The sequence below is a fragment of the Nuphar pumila genome, unplaced genomic scaffold (genome assembly GCF_984573655.1).
Source record: "Nuphar pumila unplaced genomic scaffold, dmNupPumi1.hap1.1 HAP1_SCAFFOLD_251, whole genome shotgun sequence".
NCBI classification, from domain to species: Eukaryota; Viridiplantae; Streptophyta; class Magnoliopsida; order Nymphaeales; family Nymphaeaceae; genus Nuphar; species Nuphar pumila.
The window spans coordinates 28,384-51,901 of NW_028323243.1; the positions used below are offsets into that span (position 1 = coordinate 28,384).

The 23,518-nt window shown below is 53.3% G+C and overlaps 2 protein-coding genes across 2 annotated transcripts; one reads left to right on the plus strand and one right to left on the minus strand.

The window, feature by feature from the left end:
• The first annotated feature begins 203 nt into the window (after nt 1–203).
• Nucleotides 204–1,694, plus strand: LOC149810610 (putative tubulin--tyrosine ligase C12B10.04). The gene is made up of 2 exons (XM_089994166.1): nt 204–689; nt 1,005–1,694. Exons 1-2 carry the CDS (start codon nt 204–206, stop codon nt 1,692–1,694), a joined length of 1,176 nt encoding a protein of 391 aa, XP_089850292.1.
• Nucleotides 1,695–6,627: 4,933 nt separating this feature from the next.
• On the minus strand, nt 6,628–8,481 carry LOC149810611 (protein RETICULATA-RELATED 2, chloroplastic-like). Its single transcript, XM_089994167.1, has 4 exons — nt 8,289–8,481; nt 7,357–7,625; nt 6,897–7,059; nt 6,628–6,758 (listed from the first exon to the last, which is right to left on the minus strand). The coding sequence occupies exons 1-4, from the start codon at nt 8,479–8,481 to the stop codon at nt 6,628–6,630; spliced, it is 756 nt and encodes a 251-aa protein (XP_089850293.1).
• Nucleotides 8,482–23,518: the final 15,037 nt, after the last annotated feature.

Genomic DNA, 23,518 nt, shown 5'->3' on the forward strand with positions numbered 1-23,518 from the left:
GCGAGAAATAATTTTGGGTGAACTCGTCATATGGTCCGCTGTGCACAGCTTGTGGCTGTCTGCAGAACCTTGGCCTAACGCACACCCATCTGCAAAGCTTGGGAGTGAAGCATCGGCAGCATATACAGCCTTGGAGACTGAAAGCTGGCTAGCTACTTCATTGTCCCATGCCATGTGTCGAAGTTAGGTGTTAGGCATGCATGATGCGGGTGTGTACGTCCAGCACAACCCTATACGAGGCCGGCATTTTACGTGAAGCTTTTCGCTCGGTGCTAGGAGATGGCAGTGCCACCGACATCGAAAATGCTGATATCGTATGGGATCAGGCAAGAAACTTGCCCTGGAAACAGGTGTTGCGGGGAAGTGTGTGTGGAAACGCCCTGCCCTGCTATTCTGGCCTTACACGGAAGGCCGACCTCGCCCGCCTTGTTGAAGAACATTCGGCGAGTCACCCTAGATCAGTGCTCAGAGACTCAGTACCTCGCACGGTGGTGCTCCAAGAAACGGATGGCTGCATGGACGAAGTCCTAGACGATGCGAGGGCATTGATGTTCGACCCACCACAGCACGAGATGTTTGTACTCAAACACAGCGATCTGAACAGAGGACAAGGAATGCGAATCTTTGGACCAACAATTGAAGACTACAAGGACATGTCCGATATTGTCTCCAGCAGTGAAGGGCCGTGGGTAAGAGCAATTGCTGAAACGTATAGTAAGATAGACCGCCTTGTTTTTTAGGGGACTAATCAGCCCTTCTTTTATAAAAGCAAGCCATGTCACATAAATGCAGGCTTTTGAGAGCAGTTTCACGGTGCTACTTGACCCGTAACTGCTCCACAGGCGGCGGCCATCTTTCCTACAGCACAGGGATAAGCCATCAAGACTGGTCACCCTAGGCATCCTTATCGATAGGAACGTGCTAAAAGGATCCACTTCATTCCATACGCCATTTGAAAACACACGCTGGTTCATCTCGTAGATTGCATTGATCCAACTATTCAGCTGAGCCATACCGCCGAGCAGGTGCTGCAAGAGTATGTCAAGGACCTGCTCCTCTTGAAGGGCCACAAGTGCCATCTCAGGGTACACGTCATGGTGGCAGGCTGCTACGAAGTCTGGATCGCAGAAAAGCACGTCCTCGTGCTCCCGGCTGTGGATTCATACGGAGAAAGAAGTGAGTCAGCTGCAGAAGCAAGAAGCTTGTTGGTGCATGCAACCAACCACGTGCTACAAAAGAGATGCGGCAGCGTCAACGCAGAGCAATCCAGTAGTTTTACACTAGCTGAGGCATGTGAGGAGTGGGCGAAGGATGCATGCGCACAGCAACGGCAGTCGGAGATGGGGACCCGCCAATCTACCAGCACGCCACACAATCTTGAACTCTTGCTGTTGGACCGGATCAAGCACGTCTGCGTAGACCTCTTCTCCGCGGCAGTATCCACTCCTGGCCAGCCTTTAGCGCTCTACCCGCTGCAAAACTGCTGCCAGCTGTTCGGTTTGGACTTTTTGGTGGATTGCAGCCTCAAGGAACGCCCAAAGTACTGCATGCATAATGATGGACGATTGCACGTGCGACAGCGGGCTTTGCGGTGTCAGAACGAAGAGGATGACCTCTTCCTGTTTTGCATCGTCCCACGTTTGGCGCAGGCAGCTCAGAATGGTCCTCATAGCATGCCAGTCGGAGATATCTAGACATACACGATTCTTTTCCAGCTTGAACAGCCCTTGTGGACTGCTCTAGTGCTCCGAGCCAGACAAACCCCTCTACTTGATTGCATGGTACATGATATGTATGTTCATAATGGTCCAATTTATGGAGATGTTTGTGACAGCGCTGGTTACTTGTGTTCCCGTGCAGCTCGGTCCCTTGGTATGAGGACGGGTTTTCCTAGTGTGGCCCATGGGGCGCGGGCAGATACTCAATGGTTGAGGCTTAGTGGGGGCTGCAGGTGCATCTGCTGGAGGCAAACTCTGACCCTTCACTCAGCATCTTTGGCACGCGTTTGAAAGCGCAGTGTGCAGAGCTGTTGAAAGACGCCACTGCACTGGCATGCACGATGAGCCGCGACTTCTTTCACAGCCAGCTGCCAGCATCCGACGACATCACGATGTCCCACCCACCCGCACAAACCGACGCAGTCGCAGAGCCATCTTCAAAGGGACAGAGGATTTGGGTAGAGAAAGAAGAAGCTCCTGGCCACCATGTAATTGGTAGTGGTGCCAGATTGCTGGATGGAAGAGAAGCACCCATCGTGCATCATGCAGCAGGTGCGTGAGGGATGCATTGACCTCACCAGGCCGCATGCCACGTTCACAAGGCCCCGACCACTGCGCGGTCTCAGCTCTCGCAGTACACTTTTGTTGGTTTGGTTGAAGTACGGCGTGTGAGCTCGCCTACATGTGCCTGTGAGCTTGTCTTCCGAATGCCTTGGCTTTATCGATTCCGGGCTCCGACGAGTCGACCGCGCTTGTGAGCTTGCGCGCACATAACTTACCTGCCAACGACAATGTTCTGTTGTGTGCCCATGGTTTTGTGCCCATGGAGGATGATGAGAAATCAATTTTTCAATGGCATTACAGTTAAGGTAGCAGTTGACAGTGACAATCAACGGTGATGCGCATTGCCATGTAAATCCATGGGCAGAAAGGCAGGTCTAGTCAACACAACAACAACATGCCAGCATCGATGACCTGCCGGCACACGTCATCAGAGCAACATGAACGCATGCAGATTGTCACCAGCAAGGGAGCTTCAGCCGGATTCTGAGCATGCACCTGGAGGGTTCCTTCGCCGTGAGAAGCCGCCGAATGCGAGCGGCTCTAGAAGCCCTGGCCGGATTGACCGCTGCTTCGTTCAGGCCATCCTCGTTCGATGCTCCGCCTGAGCACAGTAACCACCGTCCATGCATCGTCACCGACGCAAGCATCACACCCGAGCCCCCTTCGAAGGTTTTAGATGAAAGTCCCATGCTCGGCATTGGCAGCAACCTCACTCCGGGCATGTGTTCTGAATTTGGGGAGGCTCAGGCGGCAGTGTCTGGTACGGCCGATGACGGGACAGATCACAGGTCACAAAGAGGGAGGTGGTGCTCTCTGTCCGTCGATCTCAACGAGGCAGGCGCAACTGAGCTGCAGCACTGGGCGCAGGACCATGGCATCCTTGTGAGCAACAGCCTCAAAGACGCCTCTGCAACCCTCATGTTTGCATCTCGGAAGGTGGGGTCGTGTCGCTATCATGCATACATGGCTGGGTGCCGAAGCGATTGTTTGTACAATGTCGACCAGGCTCAGGTCTATCATGGCACCCATTTGCAGAGCTGGGTGCCTTTGAGATGAGGTCTCAGGCAACGAACATAGTTTCACAGCATACAGCAGTTGCCTATGCTTGTCTGCATCAGCGGCAGGTTCCTTGCAAGAAGCAGTAGCTTCTGAATTCTCCTTTTAGCTGTGAGGAGGTGCACAAGCAGCCCTCCAGATTCCATCTAAGCATGTAAGTCACATGGGCAATGCGTATGGCAAAGGCGAGGCCTCATCTGTGCAATACTCGGCAGGTGCAAATGTGCCTGGGGCAGGACATGCGTCACATGGTGTTTACATCGATGTGTATACATGCACATTTGACTTGATGATTCACCTGAAAGTTTATGAGAAGCAGGATCAATGTTTGTTGCATGTTTTGGAAGTAAGGACGTGCTCGTCGCTTCCCATTGCATGTGAGTGCGCCAACGCGCCGTCTGCACAGCTGTGAGAGCAGCAAGAAGCAGTGGGCACGACCTGCAGGCAATGGCCTGGGACCGAGTGCTGGAGGGCCGTGTTGTGAGCAGCCATCACCTAACGAGCACGTTGCTTCAAGGCACCATGCAGAGCACGGCAGCATTGTATCTGGCCCTGCTGCAGAATTACGGTCCAAAGAAGGCCGCATCGCTGATGGCGCCCTCCCTTGTGATCCCCGCTTGCCTTGGTCAGACAGGTGTGCCGACCTCCTCGTCAATCTCTGCACTCCTTCCTCACTCCGCCCAAGCAGTATTTTGCCTTGCAGGCCGGCGTGAGCACGTTGTGCAAGGGCACGTGGTACCAAAGCTTCCTATCCACGCATTCCGTTGCATGGCGCACATTGCTTGCATATTTTTGGTTCTGGGGCTGCACACTGCAGTGTGCTTGCATAGTGAAGCAAGCATGAAAGTTGACCTCTTGAGCAGCTCGCTCACATGCGATGCGGTGTGCAGAGATGAGTGATGGGAGCAAGTGCACTCACAGGGGCTCACTTTGACATCCTGTTCTGCCGCTTGCTCAATCAGTGTACAAAGAAGCATGTGATTGGATGATGCTAAACACCATGGTGTGTGAGTTCCCTTTCAGATTCATCCTCAAGAGCTACATGCCTCACTTAGTTTGTGTTTGCCTTTCAGGCAGCCCACGGCAAGTTGCAATTCTGGAGATGCTGGATCGAGGGATCCTGTGGCATGTGGCACAACTCAAGGTGGATTCAACACAACCCTTGCATTTGGACACATTCCATCGCACTCCCGCTCTGTCAGCCTCCCAGGTAGCCCCTCATGCTTCTCCACACCGACATGATGTTCATCGCATGACAGCCACATTAGTTGGGAAGACCTTGCAGGAGCTCTCCAATTTGTGCATAGCAGTCTTTCGCAAGACCCTATGTGCGGGTCCACATACCTGAGAAGGCATGAACTTTGGGAACAGAAGTGGGGGTCGAAACCCATTCTGGCCAAGCATTGGTGCTTAGTCCAGTCCCGATCGTGTCTACCTCGGGTGCGACGCCCGGCTGTGGAAGATGGCAGCCACTTCAATGCATCAAAGGTATCCAGTCTGACAGCGAGAAGCAAGTTCTTGAGGATGAGTCTTTGTGCGTGCGGAAATGCAGCTCATGGGCTAGACTAGACCAGTATTGCAGGCCACGATGAAGCTCTTGTCAACAGTCACCATGAGCGAGGCATGATGTCATTGTGTGCAGGTGGCGGGCGAGCTGCAAACGTCACACTCGCAAACATCGGGGCTCCAAAGTGTTCATCCAACGGTCGCCGTTTGCCGCAGAAGAGTCTCCTGCCTTCCTGAATGCCGTCGTGATGTCCCTCGGCACCGATGTGTTGCTTCTGTACCATTCGGCACTTCTAGTTGACCACACCAAACCGAAGGCAACGAGTGTCAGCCTCAGCCAGGAGAGTCGTTCTCAGATTGCTGAGGTTTGCCCCTTCCAACCATCCAATGTCGCAACAACCTGTCTCATGACTCTACGTTGGAGACCTTGCGATGCAAGGACCTCGTTTGTTTCGTGTCAAGTAGCATGGGTGAATGGCCCCGAATGTCGTGAAGACCACGAGTTGGAGTGTGCAGTCAAGATACGCTTGAGCTATGGGGATTCTTCGCTCAGTGTAATCAAAAATAGATATGAGAATCGCCGGGGTGACACATGCACTGACTGGTGAAGAACGTGTTGTTGTGCAGGGCATTCGACGTGTGTTGGCCGGCGCACGCACTGCGAAAGGATTCTGGCCAATGCCTTGGACGTTTGAGGCATATCTGGTCTTCTTTGCGTGCGTTGCTGCCACTGGCCTTGCAGAAGGCTTGGATGACCTACCTGAGCGCCGTACTGACCCGACGACCGACAGTCAAGGCTCAGCAAGTGATCGCCAGAGCACGGAGCCACACAACCTCCACGGCATGGACTGCCACAGCGATTCTGAACCACGGCGATGCGAGAAGCAGCCCGGCGACAGCGTGAGAGCGTGCGAAGGCGTACAGCAGACATGCAGTACCCTCATACAATCCGAGGATACGAGCACGGGCCGATTGCCTCGAGGTGCCTCTGAGAAGCATTGTGCTGCAGAACCAGCGATATGCAACTCCTGTTCCCCTCAGAGAGAGCATCAGTCAAGCACAGGGCAAGATGAAGTGGCCACGCCCATATCGTACCAGCTCCTCCACATCATGCCCTTGAGCAATGCGAAGCAGTGTGGACCCACCACCGTGCCCTCTTCTGCCCACACATTCTACAGTGCTGCACATGCTGCTGTTGCCGAGCTCATTGGGTCTGCATTCCTGACGGGCCCGCAAATTGCTTCAGTGCCGGTGGATGGCGTCGCTGGCTGCCTGGGTATTCATGCCTCGTCGTACGATGAAGTCGTTCACATGTGCGGCGACCGCGGCTGGCACGGTATCTGATCGGCAGGCATCGTGTAGAACCGCCTGTGGTGCGTCCGTGACATAGGTTTGTAGCCCTAGGAGGCAATTGCCCATCGATCATGTGGTCGCCAAAGGCCGGAGTTTTCAAGTGACTGCATGTTTGATAGTTCTTCACAATGAGGGTATCAGTTGACCTTGTCGGGCTCTCAGGTGTTATCTATCATTCTCAGCACATAGGGGTTCTTCCGTGGGGTTCATTATCGCTTTGTGGTGCTGCTACTCATGAAATCGAGAACAACATGAGAAACTGCCAGGGAACGCCACAGCACAGTGACTGGATTCAGAGCCAGTTACAATGTATCCATGCACACTGCAAATGCACAACATGAAATCAATCTTTTGGCACCCTCGTAGAGTTGATGTGATCTATGCTTCAGGGTGTATCCCAGACAATTGAATCACTCCGGTACCTAAATAATCACTCGATTGGACTTGGGAAGACGTCCATCAACTTCAGAGCACCAAGGGCGGCCCCAGTTTCATAAAGCTTGAGAAGCCCAAGGTGTAGACGTTCAACTATGCATGCGAGGCGCGTCCAGTACTTTTTGCCTGCTATGATTTCAAAGCCATTTCACAACCTGTAGTAGGAACTGATGGGCTGCGGGCTGTTCAAAGCGCTGCTCCACATAAGGGGCTATGGGACAGAAGGCAGATGCGCCAACGTCAGCTGTCTTCACTTCTTCTTGCCTTTTACCGGCTCAGGTGCAGGCAAAGCCACTTTGTTCTCCTTCTGAGATCCAATAATTCGTGCGCATGTCACAAAGGACATTCCACCCAGCAGGTTGTTGGCCGTGCGAATGAGAACCACGAAGACCTTGAACAGGGGTGGTGGCAAGAGACGCACAAGCACCTACAGCCACGTCCAGCGTCACGCGGGTCAACGCATCAGCATCGATGTACAAACACGGGCATCCCACAACACTTGACGCATGACAGAATCGTTCATCTGCATAGGTTCAGTACCCTGATGCTGGACGATAAGGTCAACCATCCCTGACGCTGTCAACAGTATGCGAGAACATACTAAACAAAGTTTGCACAGTGTCGTGGACATGATTGCACATCCCAACATGATGCCACCCTCATCCCAAGTTGCCACACACGCAGGCTTTCACATGTGTGTGCAGTCTGCACTTTTGACACGCACCATTTCCAGCCCATTGAGCGTCTGGTAGCGGATATTGGAGGACAGCCCCATGTGCGCTGTCCAGGCAACAGCATTCAAGAAGACATCCGGAACTTCGTTCTGCAGCTTGAACTTGGGATCAGCCATGGCGCGGACTTTGATGAGCCCGTTGGACATGGAGGTTCCAAACACACCCGCCGCAAATCCAATCAGGCCAAAGGTGAAGCTCTTGAAGATCAGGTTGATCATGCGACCCTTGAAGCTGAAGCCAGGCTGGAAAATGTGACCCCCTGCAATGCGCACAACCAAGTATTTGCTTGCTTGCTTTCAGCTTCAACCCTGACTTGCTTTGGATTCGTTCCTCCAGGAACGCAATTGCCGCAAATGGAAAACATCCCACAGGATTCTGCGGCATCGACAGAGCTCCACGTGCTGTCCTCCGATAAGTGTGGAGCTGTCGAGCCTCGAATGTGTGTTGTGGGGACATGCTGTACAAGGCATCCCTAGTTCCCACCGCTGATCTAGCTGATATGGCAGGCGGGCTCTGTGACCACGTCGGAGATGCCTAGTGTTGGGACCTTTGACTAGCGGAACACCCGAAATTTGACACCCGAAATCAGACGCTCGACCTTCCAACACCCGACTTAACTGAAATTATGCAGAAGCCGAAACCTGAGGACATAGTTGCGATTGGTCGTCGCAACGATGTATACATGTGCCACAACAGGTACATTGTCAGGGTGTCCAGGTATACTTGCCCAGGGTGATGGTATTGGTAGCACTGAACCCCAGGTAGTACTTGGATTTGGAATGTCCACGTGGATGCGGTAGTGTTGTAAAGTTAACAATTTCATCATGTGCCCTGGTCCTGCCTGGGCAAGTATTCGGGCAAGACAGCCAATACGAGACACCAAACTCCATCCAGGCTTTGAACAAGCAGAGTGAAGACGGACCTGGCGCGCCAAGGGCTGTGAGCGTTCGCTCGTCAAAGAGGCGCACAAAGAGGTTGTTTGATGCAGCTCCAGCTGCAGCCGCGGTGGTGGGAGCGAGCAGGTACATGAGGGTGAAGTTCATGATAGAGCCGACGACGAGCGTTGAAAAGACAAAGTCCAACTCGTTGAGGCCCCAATTGGGGCGCGTAGACATGTCGCCAATGACTGAAGCACTCACTCCAATAATCTGCATCTCGGTGCTGTGTGAGTTGCTGCTGTTGGCTCAGACTCTGCTTCCTATGACGCTCGGGACGGACTTCCTTGTGAGGGTTGCTCGAGACTGATTGCACATCTGTTGCACTTCCTGGCCGTTCGTTGGAACACATGTTCGCATGTACACATAAAAGTCGTGCACTCGAACCCCACACTTGTCGGTTTCCCCACGCTTATTTGAGCAACGTGGTCCCACACAGCATGCCTTGGCGCCCTACGATAGATGTGTTTAGGGGCGAGGACGAGGTGTGTGGCGCTCGGCAGCATGCAAAACTTGCCCACGATATGCTAGTGCGTTTTCCTTACATGTGTTTCATTTCTACGCGCAGAAGGAGGCAGGGTGATGTCACACAAACATACGAGGAACTTCCCGAGTCGTTGCTCTGCTGCGGCTGTTCCAGGAACATTGTCATGTGCTGTCACGGCCAGAGCAAGCGCACCTGCTCGACCAGAACTTTGTAGACAAATTGAGGATCAGCAGCCACGCGATCTTCCCATCCTTTCCATCCAAACCTCCTTTTTTTGCCACCCTCTTCTGCGCTGTCGTCTCCGCCATCACCACCACCGCCGCCACCGCCGCTACGAGGAGGTGGGGTACGAGGGGGCCCACCACCGGTATTCGTGTCCGGGACACCCGATTGGCCGCACTTGCGACGCCTGCACAGATGTGCACGACATCGTTCAAACCAACCTAGGAGCGTGCCGCTTGGCAAGTGTAGGGCCGCATCTGAAGGCTCGAAGCTTTGCAACGACAACCTTCCGGGATTTACACCCCTGACGGCATTTGCTGCGCATTCCTGTATGTGCGTTGCTGCTGGGCAGATGAGGTCGCTCTCAAGCTTGCTCGAGCCCTTTGGCCGTGACGAACACAAGTTATGCTTTCAACCAAGGTTCACCAGCTTTCGCGCTGCATGCTGCGCCGTTTCGTTGGGCGTCGTTGGCTGAACACAATGTTCTCTGCTCTTGACAAACGCCAGCTCGTAATGTAGCATGGTTGCACACTTCACATCCCAACGCGAATTTAAAGGAAAACTCTTTAGAGACATGGATGCTGAGCTTGGACATCTGTAATCACGACATGCCAGAACTAGCTTCCGGCAAGCAAACCCTCGCTGAGGTGTCACTGTTGCCGCCAGCAAGGAGCAATCCACGTGTACAAAAAGAACGTTTAGGCTGCTATGCGTCCTTTCAAACATAAGCACGCCAGATCGAGCGCGACGTGCGTTTAGTCATTACTCCCAGGGTCGCCCGCAGCAAGAGGTAGGGGACAATTAGCTGCGAACGACCATTTATTGATTCCCAGAACAACCAAGCAACGATACACTAATGATAAATAAACGTCACAGGCATGATCGTAAAAACCCGGAACATCGACAATGCAGTCGCTGCTACATGCTGGCATGAGAGTTGCGAACAGACCGCGACGATTGTAGGCTCGGTGTACCATACGCAGGCAATTATCCACCTTCAAATGGAAAGTTACCTACTCGGGAGCACATCAGCCAGACGACTAAGCACATTCCACGTCTGGCGCCCCGTTCCACTACCGGCTACAGGTGTCAGAGCAGCCGAGACAACCAATGGCTGGTAGCTACGTCTTTGTCCAACCACTCGGCCATTGCATGCCCTGTTTAGCTGCAGATGCGAAGTAGATGACCGAAGCACCTGCATGGCAACGTACTTGCAAGCCAGTCCTGGTACTTAAAAACGCAAAGACAGCGGAAACACTGCAATCAGCGTTAAGGGGATGATTGACAACTACATGAGGCACAGCAGGCTACAGGGGTTTCTTGGCGGGCTGCAGGCTGCTGTTACACGATGATTTGCTACGTTGTTAGTGCAAGATATTCTCAATTTGTGATAGTATCTGGGATCAACTCTCGATAACCGTCTAAATTTTTGGGATACAGCGCTCCGAAAATAGGGATGACACAGCTTCGAAATTGACATGGCAGTCGTTGTGACAACTCGTCTGCAGTACATTGCGCAAAACTTCTTTTATGCATTTACAAAACATTGTACATGATTTGCACCGATATGCTTCATGGATGCTGGACGCTACGCTATGATAAGCATGATGAGTCAATAGTGGCCACTGCACATTCTTGGGAACGGCACAGCCCATGATACTAGCTAAGACACAAGGACGTTGACAGATTGAACATTTCACGCCCTTTGTGCACGCTTCTTCCTGTATTTCCGGCGGAGGTCATGTGCCAAGTGTGACTGTATTGCAAGACATGGCTCTTCGCCTTTCTGTGCTGTCGAAAGTAGCTCCGCAGTCTAAAGGGTCTCGAGAAGCATGGACCAGTTTTTCAAGGCTAAAGCACCGAGCACACACCAGGTACGCTTGTGCTTAACGGGTCCCAGGATTCCTGGCAGGAAGAAAGGAAGCAAATGGGGCATAAGCATCCATGCGAAATCGCCGTCATCGTGCCATTCGTATAGTTCGATGACACATTGTTCAGCGTTCACAGAGATGTTGTAGTAGATGTTTCAAGTCTTGTCGGCCCGTTTTCGCCTGAGCTGCACAGTGCACGCCTGCAGTCGCCAGTCCGCAGCAGTTACAGCCAAGTCGCTTGCAAAGCACTTCGAGGCCCTGAAATGCATTAATAGACTCTCCTTAGAACCAATTGAAGAAAATCGTCCGTTTTCATGTCTACTGGCTCAAAATGCCGACGACACATCCACCCACATCTTAGCGAATGAAATGTCCGTTCCAAACCAAAAGCCTGTCACTCGCAGGTAAACGAAGCCACCGGTACAGATTATGTTTTACCGGCGCAGTTTCCACAGCGACAAGTGAATACGACGAGGATAAGGCCTACGGAGTTCTTCGCTCGCGTGCTAGCCTATGAGGTATGAACCCTCATGGCGTGCACCCAGCGTTTTGCTGTCGCAATGCACCTGTGCATACAAGGGTGAAACATGCTTAAGTTAAATGACATTCTGGTTGGGCTTGCTGTCATGCACACGAACCATGTGCAACCATGCATGCTGAATGCAAGCAATTTGAGCACCTCGATGCAACTGGAGAAACCTCTGCACACTGTTAGTCAATGCACCGCAAGGGCATCATTAAAAAGCTGTAATATGATTTGCACGTGTATTCTTCCGGGCTCCATGTCTGTCGTGTGTGCAGGTGTGCGTGCAGATTTGCCTGAGAGAGGTGCACCAGCAATCCAAAGTCCTGTTAGCGGACGGCACAAAGCTGCTGAGAGAAGCCTTGGGCTTGTGGGACATCCTAGTCAAGCCGCTGGCGCCCCACCATGAGTGCATTCATCTCACGTGGTACGCCTCATGACAGGAATCTGCTCTGCATCTACCAGTGCTGCAGTGTGAGAGCACACCTCTCAAAAGAGGGTTGCAATCAGCGCGACATTTTAGCACCCGCCCCACACGGCAGTTGTCTCCTTTCTTTGCTGCTTTGATAGCATTGCGTGCATGGCTACAAGCCTGCGTCCCATGCTCCATACCTCAAATGATGCCGCGAAAATGCCACATTAGTTTACCACGACGCATTACTATCTTGAAGCGGTCGCCGCAACAAGCTAGATGCTGCGGAACGCGCTTACGGGTGTTGGTTTGGGGTGCAGGGATGACGAGGCGGGCATTGACATTTCGAACAAGGACGAAAGGCAGCAGGAATTCATGCAAACCGTGTCCCATATGCGCATGCAAGTTGCTGGCATGGAAGGTCCGCCGATCGGCACACCTCAGCTGGGATCCACGCGGGTGCTGCCACACTATGGCAACACAGTATGCACGGTTCAGCTCTCCCTGCCTGGTTCGCAACCGGCCAGCGTTCAGCTCGCACCGGGTGGCACCGTCCCGTATGACGCTCCCTCCGCCGCCGGGGGCGCGCGGCAGCTCAATCAAATGCTGACCATCAAGGTCTTTGCCATGGGGGGACAGGAACCTATCGCTGAGGCGCATGTGCCATTGGAACATGCATGGAAGGTGCACACTCGGTCCGTCTGCATGAGTTGCATATGGTCTGCTCTCGAACCATCTGCGTGCTTAGGTATAGGGTTCGCTCGTGGTCCATCTGCATGGGCGGGCACAGGGTCTGCTCTCGATCCGTCTGCATGTTCGGGCAGAGGGGTTGCTCACGAACGATTTGCGTGGCTGGCACGACCGCAAGCCCACAAGGGTTGACTTCTGGCTCATCTGCATGAGCCTGCATGGAAAAGCTTAGAGCAAACGATGCCCTTTGTCTAGCAGCGTCAAGCTGGGACATGTCACACATGCACCCAATCCATGTCAAACACGCGCATTGGCATCGGTCCCATATTGCGCACTAGAACCTTGAACATTGCAATGTCTCGATCACAAGCACCACATTAGCAGCTCACCTTCCACGTGTGATGCGGCGACTGCTAGGTGACAAAATCATTCGCTCCAAGTTGTCCCTTTTATATTGCAAGAAGATATTGCTTCCGACGCCTTGACACCGCCCTTGGCATTCAGATGGTCGTGAACAACGACGAGAGGGGGGTGACTGGGAAGCCCCCAGCATTGGGGCTGGGCAAGTCACCAATGCGGGTGCTGTCGGATGATGGCTATCCAGACAGCAACCAGGGGATGGGGAGCCCGAAGGGCGCCAACAAGCCTACTGCGTTGAAGCGTTGCGCATTTTGCAACAACTCATGGGCCGCGTTCAAACGCACCTGCTTTGGCACAAAATGCAAGTACTGCAACGGGACTCAATACGCGATGGAGCGCCCGATCATGAAGTCGAGCCTCCAACCAGACCGGACCATGATGGATGGCAATGTCATGGACGGGGGGACAGACGGCAAGGGCGTCACTTGGTGGCTGGAAGCAATGCCGCCCAGCGGCCGTGGGCATGTGCAAGGATTGCTGCATGTTGACGCCTACTTGACGAGTGCGCACCCTCTGTGTTTGCCTCCTTCTCATCTTGTATTTGCACATTTTCCTGCTGTCTGTATGCTGCCTGTTAATTGCCGAGCAACTTGAGGCTCTGTCACGAGGAACATGGAGCAGATTTGCCTCCGATGACTCTTGTGTGCATAGGTCAATGAGTCTCTTCAGAAGAGATTCAGAAGGCATTGTGACAACTTTTTCAATTCACCAGGACAGACATTAATATCCTGATTATCGTACTGAATGCCACACACCATGGATAGGATCTACACCTGCTGCCACCTTCCACCAGATCACTCTTTTGTGGTGCACGTTGAGGTGCTAAAGGTATGGCATTACGTGTGCAGATTTCCGGTCGAAACTGTGGGGCCGCATCGTGATCCGCCTGTGGAAGGTGGAAGAGGAAGTGCCTGCGCTGGGCATGGATCCGACTCACATGCCGGTGGCTGGCCCCACCCTGCCAAGCAATCACTTGCAGCTTTCCCTGATGCAGCTCTACAAGGTGCGGTCACAGCGACTTGATGTCACGCCCTCTCAATTATCCAAATCGCTTTGGCGCTCTTGCATTTCATGTCCAATTGCGTTGCCGTGACTGCGTATCTGACCGTTGTCTGACCGTTACCTGACCGTTAGCAGATGGTCATGCAACTCTGTCCCCTTGATTCAGGGCTTGAAGCAGGGGATTGCAAAAGATCCGATCTACACATTTCCTGGAAAGCCTGGGAATTGGATCTTTTACAATCCCCTTTCCGGGCACCTGGACACGGAATATGACAGCGTCTGGCGAAACACTGACACCAAGCATCTGTGATGTACGGTAAAGTTTGCGCCTGTTTCATGTTGGAAAGCACTGGAGTCCACGCTGTTGTGTGCAATGTCAGCCTAGTATCTCGAGGTAGTGGATTCAACTGGGTTTGACATTGCGGAAAACAGTCTGCGTAGGCGTAACCTTCTACGATTCCAGCCTTGGACCCAGGAGCCCTAGCCCCAATCGCCTGGCATTGGATTGACTTTTGCTCTGCGATGCAGGTGACGCTGGAAGCAGCTCTGCGAAGCAGCCGCTGTGGCCCAAGGAAACTCCACCTGGACCAGCCCTGGCTGTGGCTCATGGGCGACTTCATCCGCCACCACATGCTGCAGGGCTCCTCCGTGCACCTGTGCTGGCTGCAATGGTACCTCCGCGACGACATCGTCTCCCGGACGCCCGTCGCTTTACGCCTCATCAACGAGAAGCTGGAGCTGCTGGGCCGCATCGAGCTGGACTCATTGGAACGAACCCAGCTCGATCATCTGCGTGCACGGGTGCGCTCCCATCAGCGATTCGCAATCGACCTTGAGGGCGATGTGATGTCAAAGCAGTGTGTCACAGAGTGGCGCTGAAACTGCAGTGCTCTCTGCAGCTCAGATCCATTCAATCGATGGCAGGCCATGTATCACTCTGGAGCTATCCTTGGGATTTGCGCCAAGTATTGCAGGCGTTCAGGCCTGTTTGGCTGTTGCACCGACGACCACACTCAGCTTCTCATCATGCAGACCACGCATGATGATGCAGACTAGCTAGCACAAAGATTTATAGGTCTGATCGTCGAGCTTGGTTTTATTAAGAGCCGAAACAACGTTGTGTGCTTCAAACCCACCACATTTGTCATGACATGAGCAACGCAAAGCCGCAGGAAGAAGTTGCAGGCATGTGCTGAGAATGAGCGCTGTGGTGCAGGCAAAGCTGCTGGTGGAGGCGGCGTTCAGGAGGTACTACAGGCTGGAGGAGGCGATGCCTCTGGGGCTGTGCGATCCGCATGAGCGCAGCAAGGAAAAGCCTCCCAGTGCGCTTGAGCCCGCCTTCAAGCTGGCATCCCAGCTCAAAGACCTCCACCACCCGCAGGAGCAGGACTGGCTGCGGCAGCTACTCAGTGACGCGGCGGAAGAGCGGTGGCACCACCTCCTGGCCCCCGCAGGCATGCGGCCCCATGGCAGCCCTGTCCGCGACACCAGTCGCGCGGATCCGGAGCCTGTTCAGCCCAGCTGCCCCAGCTTTCTTGATGTCATGCATCCCAACGGACACATGCAGCAGCAGGTGCGCCGATCAGCGCCGGGATGAGTGGTTTTTGGGTCCAGATGCCTGCAAATACACAAAGCTTGGGGACAGAAACGGGTGTCGAAGCTCACTCTGGCGAAACAACGGCGCCGATTTATTGCCATGGCTGTGTGATGTCACATTCGCAGGGGGAGGGACTGTCCCCACTTTGCTGCCCAAACATTGTATACTGCAGACATTTTGACATTCTAGCGCACAAGTGCAAGAACTGCAGACACCTCTGCGCACCCTGACTGCGAATCCTTGATGGCCACAGCATTGCACGATGGCTCGTGATACGATGTATGGAAAACGGCCTGTTGAAGTCATGTTGATGCCTTGTTCTGCTGCCGACCTGGCACGCAATACGGGAGAGGGTCATACTCAAAGTTTCCATTGAGAGAGCCACTGCCCAGAAGGACGAGTGTAGCACAAAACGTAGCCATGGCATTGGAGGTGTACAATGCGTTTGTTGATGCTTTGTTGTGATGCTAAATTGCAACCTGGCACGAAACATGGGATAGGGTAGTACTCAACATTTTCATTCAGAGAATTGCTGCCCGGAGGGTTGAGTGTAGCACAAAGCGTAGCCATAGCATTGGAGGTATACAATGCGTTTGCTACCAATGTGGACGTAGAGTGACGGTGCCTGTGACCTTTGCAGAGTACTCCTCGGCGGCATCGCTTGGGCTGCAAGGATGTAGCAGCCTTCATGGCGAGCAACCGGATGGGCAAGGATCAGCTGACCATCGCCATCGGCAATCTTTGCCGCCTCACGGAGAACGAGCTTCGAAGCGATCTTGACATCCATAATTCAGCAGTGCTTCCCGACTTTGCCACCCTCCCGGTACGTTCCTTCCAACTAAATATGGCAGCTTGGTCCAATCTCCAGTCCCTTATTCACAGGCTCATACAACTGTGCGACAAACTACTGGATGGCTGGAAATATTTATCAAGCAACCAAGACAGCACATTTGAAACAATATAGCCCATCGAACGTCAGCGGTCGGAAGAGGCAAGCCTATCAGCTCATTGAACATCATCGTCATCGTGGACACCATTCGTAATGTTTGAGAACGCACGCCACATGCAGGTCCTCACAGCCGGCGTGTACTGCAACAACCTCTCCAGCCTCATTGTGTACTTGCTCGAGACGATAAAGCCAGAGCCCACGCAGTCCGCAAAGAACGCTGTCGTTGAGATCGGCTGCCTCGAGATGTTCCTCGAGACGCAGATTTTCCGGCCCTTCAAGCAGGTGCAGCCCTTTTCCGCGCACGACCTGCTCGAGAGCACCGTCAGCCGCTGGCTGCAGGACAGCAAGGCCAAGCTGATGAACAAGCTTGCGCACGAACACCAAAAACAGCAGAGCATGGGCCCCCATGGCGGTGCATCAGACGTCGAGCCAGCACCCGGCTGTGCTGTGCAACGCACCATGCTCCGGCAAATCCGCTCCGAGCTCGGCGAGTATGAGATCATCGTGACTCACCTCCCACGCATGGTCACCGCTGTTGAGACGCGCATGTCAGAGGTGAGTTTTGAGCTATATGTGCATCTGGAGTGCTTGCCGCATGCTTGCTCGCATTGTAGTGCAACGCCCCCTTGGCTAACGCGGACAATTTGGATGATAGTTGTACCATGAGGCTGCACGATTGCTTTGCTGGAGGCGCGGACCACCGGAATCTCACACGATGTCACTGCCAACACATTATGTGCTGCAGAGTGTGACGATGCCAAGTTGTACGGTTATGAGGCGTGTAAGGCTATTTGTGATAGCCTATCAGATAGGTATAGGCGGCACGATAGCTCATCACGGTCTACACCCACATTGCGGGTGCCAGTTCCAATGTCCCTGTGGATGTGGTAGTGTTGTGAGAAGGTACCTCATCACAACATCACTTAGGTAGTGGAAGGAAATAGTCAACAAGCAACAAAGACAGCACATTCGAAGTGGTACAGCTCATCGAACGTCAGTGGTCGGAACAAGCAAGCCTGTCATAAACGCCCGGCCGCTCGCACGAGTTAAACTTGAAGAGAGCGCCAGTACCTCATCATCATCAGTGACAATTGGGTAACCGCAAGCCCTTGCTGCAGGTCATTCGCGAGATGATGCTGGCGACGTGCCGCTTGCAAGGCCTTCTGCGCAAGCGTGCAACCAACGGCGCAGTCCCCGTCATCGGCGCAATGTCGCCAGGCGTGGAAATCGCCATGGACATGCGGCAAAAGGGCTGGGCGTGGGACAAGCAAGCAGCGCACATCGTCTCAGGCTCGTGCATGTACAAGTGCGAGATCGTGATGCTCAACTCCCTACGCCGGCTGCTTTCTGACATCTCGCAACTCGACGGACAGCTACGGAAATGGAGTGGCTACGACTCCACTCCTCACCCGCAACCACACCCGACCCCACGGGTTGGCATGTTCACCCCCCGCGTCCCGAACGGCCCCGACGAGTCTCTCGCGAACTTGATCGCACCTCGCAACGTTAGCCCCCTCCCGCCGTATCGCAGCCCTGGCGCTCCCCCTGCGCAAGCGCCAATGGCTGCCGCCAAGCTCACGCCTGCACAGCAACAGCTGTACCAGACGCCCAGCGCGTACCGCCACCTCTCTGCCGCTGGCATTCCGGTGCCTCCCCCAGAGCACTTGGGCCTGGAGTCCGGTCATGGTGCCATCGGCAAGGGTCCGCGCCAACCTCCGCCGCTCTATCCGACCATCACGCCTCCATCTCTTGGCCGCCCCATGCGAGAATTCGGTCCCAGGGAGACCGCGCAAAGGTGTCCTGGCAACAACAAACCTCCATATGGGGCACACACCGCTCAGGTAAGATGCACACCAATATTCAGCATCATGCATAACCTGAGCACATTGCAAAGGGGATGTTTGCTGGTGTGCGTCTTGTCTGTTGTGCGCAGCGCGTCGTGCTTTGCTTCGGCCATGAAGGAGTCTTGGTGTGTTTACGTTCAATGGTGTGATCACAGGGTGTGTCGACATGCAGGTCATCAAAGAGGTGCGACACATCTACTCGTTCGCGGTGATCGAGACGGCGACGAGGCTGGGCAGGCTCGTATTTGAAAGAGTAGGCTCGATGCATGACATCATCATGCACACATCCGAGGGAGGGCTCTACGCGGGGTACCAGACGCGGCACCACCCCCAACAGAATGCCCAGGCGATGCCAATCACGGTGCTCCAGCAGACGCTGGATGGCTTCCTGCAAGGCATCCGCAGCGTGCTGGAGGACAAGGCGTTCATCGCACTCACCCGCGGCATATGGGACTTCGTCGGGAACGAAGCATACTGCTGCCTGAACACCCTTGCGGATGGCCGGGAGAACCCGGTGCGCGGCTCCCTGCCCACACGCTTGCTGACAACACAAAACAAACCGTGAAGCAACTTGTTCGGACACAAAAGTAAAGTACAAGCAAACCAAACTTAGAGATGTTCGTTATGTATTGGGACCTGAATGCACAGTGTTGATGGCATACCTGATGATATCGTGGCAGGTCTCAACCCAATGATTCCATGCTTTCATGCGTTTCCGTGAATGCTGTGGTTTTGCCCTGGCGCTTCTGGATGATGCGGCAAAAGAATGCCCTCTTTTCCACCCCGCATGAATGTCGGGAGCCACAGCTATCACGGCCAGAATAGCTGTGGCTGCTACACATCGGGGGCCATATCCCAACAGACTTAGCATGCGTCGCCAGGTAAGCAGACACTCGCCCTATTCACATATGCTGGCGTCTTGTAGCTCATGACAGGCTTCTGTCTTTGAAAAGAATAGCACTCATGGGGCATGCGTACTGTGCAGAGCGCTTGGCGCACCAGACAAGGTGCAGAGCAGCTGCTCATGGACATCGAGGAGTTCTTCAAGCACGGTCTCCAACAGAGGTGCCCCGACTCCAGCCTGGTGGACAAGGACCTTGTTCCGCCCAGCCGCTTTGCCTCGGCGCGAGACCTCGTGTCCAGCACAGCCTCCATGTCCTATCAACCCATATGAAACGCGCAGAAGTCACCCTCATCACGAGGCTTGCAGCCAACTATTTTGCAGAGCATCCACTTTTTTTGGGTGTTCTCACCCAATTTGTGTTGAGAGCGCAGCCCCTTACGTTTGGTTGCAGTAATAGTAACTGGCTACACTCCAGCCTAGCTGCACGCGTGCACCCCTGCTGAGAATACAGGGAGTTACCAACGCGGCATCTTCTATTCATGGCATGTTGTAGGTGCCATATAGCAATGACACGACTCTGCCTCCGTGCGTCGGGAGAGCACAGGATTCATCGATTATTTTGGGCACCTGAGATTAGTTTTCCAGGTATAGTGGATTGTGCTATCTGAAAACATGTGAATCATGTCATCTTCTAGGCGGATCATGCTTGTTCCCAGGTGTATTGTCCGATTTTCACGAACGAGCTGCCGAGATGCAGGCTAGAGGAACGCATGCAGAACTTTTGAAGCATGCCCATCCTTTCTGGTTTTTGCCCCTGAGATTACCCCTTCTGATGTACGTGCATGACGTGCCTGATAACACATGCTTGCCCTCAGGACATGCATTTCTTCGATTGGTCCTGCAGAGTGGATCGAACATGTGATCGAAATTGTTATGGTTGGGAATCTGCTTTATCTGGTGTCCCCGAGACTTCAGATCTGTGCGTGGAACTGCAGCCTTCAGGCATGTGACTCAGCATGGTCTGGGCTTGTAACATTTAGTCCATGTGAGATTTCAACATAGGACTCAAGCTTGGGTCCTCGCTATGCTGTGTTGTGATGTATGTGAGCCAAGCTGAGTGCTGTACCGCCTGCAATGCAGGCTGTATCATACAGTGTGTGTCCAGATATCGGGGACTGATCTATCTCGAGATATTTAGCCATATCTGTGTGTGAGCTATCTGGTCACTCTTGGGTCGTATGCGAAGCGAAGCAGGGTTAGCATGCCACGCGTCTTACAGTGATGCTCTGACTGCAACTTTCTGGTATATTTCTGTTTTGTTGTGTTCGACGAGGCCTGTCTGAACGATAGGGAGGTTTACCAACGTTGCGCGTCAGTGTTACCCCCGTGTCCAGCATCAGGCACATTTTTTCAAAGGCAGCAATCCCACATCGGAATGGAACGCAAATTTCATCATATGGTTGCTCAGATGATTGTCGACGTTGGGGATGGAAACGTGCTCCATCGATTGTGTAGTCGGAACACAGACCACCCCCTCACTGACGAGCCAGCTGGTGGAGAATAATTCGAACTTCCAGGGGTACCTGCAAGAAAAGAAGAGGCTATTCCACGTTATCAAGATGGATCAAGCGAAATTAGGCGTCGACCTGTCCTGCTGGCAAGCACGGCTTGCCAAACTGAGGATGGAACTTGAGTATGCTCACAAGCAACTCGCCCAAATCGCTGCACTTAAGGAGCAGGTTGACGACCGTCGCCTTGAGCAAGAAGGGGAGCTCGAGATGACCAAGGACGAAAGCGTTCGTGCTGAAAAGCTGCAGCTGATGAGGTGGGTCGAAAATCCGGACGAGTACGTTTGCGGTGTTCTTTCGCACTGCAATTGCATGCAATGCCTTGTCATATGTGTGGTACGTAGACGCGCATGTACGGCCCTTCGACATCCAACCAATTCAGCAGCCATCTCAGGGACACCCACAGCATGGGGTCTTCACGCTATTGTGCACGCGCAAATGCTAGAACTCTCACGAAACAAGTACCGACATTCTCGCGAGCCACCTACAGTATTATCGGCTTCACAAAGCGTGCTATATGTTAACTTTACACGGTATCACAAGCCAGGAAAAGTTTCTGCTATTTAGCAAACTGAGCAGCACTGGTCTTCGGACCTGAGCAGGAGCAGTCGCCAGAAAGCAAGTCATGGAATTGGCTGCAGCCACTTCTCGTCCCAGACGCCCATGCAGTCCGGCAATCAACGAAGTCCGGCAAAGCAATGCTGCTGGTTCAGTGGGGCATCATGAACGCACAAAGAACGCACAAAAGAATGTGCACTGGCAGGGATTGATGGACATTGATCCTCTTGCTTGTGAAGGTCGATGTCCATGACATTGATGCGGACGTGTGCTGTTATGCACAGCAAATGGGACATCATGTCATCTGCTCGTCCAACATGGACAACTGCACAGCAGAGCACACGCCTAAAACACGTGTGTGGTATGAGCAGGGAGGCGGAGATTGTGCAGCAATACGAGGCCTGCACTGCAGAGATGCTCATCACCAGGCAAGCCATGAACGAGGCAAAGGAGGCTGTCAGGAAGCTGGAGAGGGCAAAGTCCATCCAGGACAGCCGCATCCTTGCCGTGCAAGCGACCCTCGGGGTTGCATCAGCAATCTGCCTTGTGTGATGCCAAGGTACGCATCTTTTCAGTCAAAGCAAGAATGATGAGTGCTCAATTTTCAGCATGTTGATGCCACGGGGTGCCTGGAATCCCGTCGAGGTGCAGATGCTTTGCGTTCGCTGCACTTCAATTGCCTGCATCAATGAAGAAATAAATCCATCGATTGCATGGGAAAGGCTACAGGGCAGTGACGCCAGTATGTTCTGGCTCGGCTGTCCACGCCCTCCATAAGGAAAGTAAAGAGTGCTTCAGCTTTGGTGGTGAAAATCACAACAACACACCATTTCGGCGTGAGATCGGCTCTGGCTGTCTCGCCCATTGTCGAGCCTACTTTGTGTGGGCTCGCTTCTTCACTTCCTTTCACAGCAACACACCATGTGCCACCACGCTGTAATGACAGTCAATAATTTTCACTGGGAATTGGGTTCGACTTACTGCCAATTACACAAAGCACATAATAGCACTTCAAACCTCGAAAGGGGTTAGTGATTCGCACTCCAAACGGTCGCTTCTTGATACCACATAGGGCACTAGTATATGTTCTCCTAGAACTCTTCTTGGAGCTCTATTATATGCGACACGTCTCTGAGCATCCCACGATTCTGAGGGACCGACTCCGACCCCAGACCCCGTGCGAATCCATGCTGACTAACCAATTTCCGTGTACGTATGAGTCATTCTGGTGACCCCTCCGTAACGGCCTTCCGAGGGGTAACTAGTTCTAGCTAGATCCCTAACTTATTCTCCCAATACTTTAGAGCTGTAATGCATCATCTAGGAGCTCTCACCATCCTGTCATAACACATCACCCCCTATTGGGCAAGACTGCCTTGCATTCTTGTGCAATACAATCTGTCTATACTGGATGTGAAGTCTAGATCACTCTGGCCAGTTCTGTGGCGGAACGTCACGCCAATCGGTCTCCGAATGACAGTTCGCGGATTCCCCATAGCTATGATCCGAATCCAACTGTCGCACGTGATCCTCAGAGTCCTCGTCTGTAAGAATTAATGACGGAATACTAGCGTCGCTTCTCGGCTGCGGCAGGACTCGGAGGTCCCTAACACGGACATCGCTACTTGGGGACCCTGAAACTGGAGATCCCGGAACGACGTCTTGGTCGTCAGATGCAACATTATCCATGGACAACGCAGCGAATTGGTTCGTTGCCGTCACGAGGTCCTGTATGTTGCCGGTCGCATCAGCCCGTCGTTGAGGCCCGTTGGAAGACTCTGCAGGAGCGTTGTCGCTCTCGGCGTCCCACGCATCGCCCCGTGTGTGGATGAGGGAAATGCGAATAGCAGTGGCCAATTCTTGGGCTTCGTGCTGTGCAATCTCGTCCTGCATTTATAGGTTGAACATCGAACAGCTAGAGCTTCTTGTTCGTAGACACCTGTCAACCAATTCTTTTCTTGAGGAGAGAGGCTCTTGTATATCTGAGTTCGCACTTGCTTGGTGCAACTGCCAAGATATTTCTGCACTGTGTCAATGCTGTGTTCACAGTCAACGAATTCATGCCAGGAGGGTTCTGCATGGCCCTTCCACTGGATTCGGAATTCAACTTTATCCTGCTTTTTCTTCGATTTAGCTCGGACCATGTTATGGTCGGTAATCGCTTCTACTTCCCATTCCTCAGTCCCATCCATCCAAACTGGAATGATTTCTGCCCCTTCTCTCAGCTTAT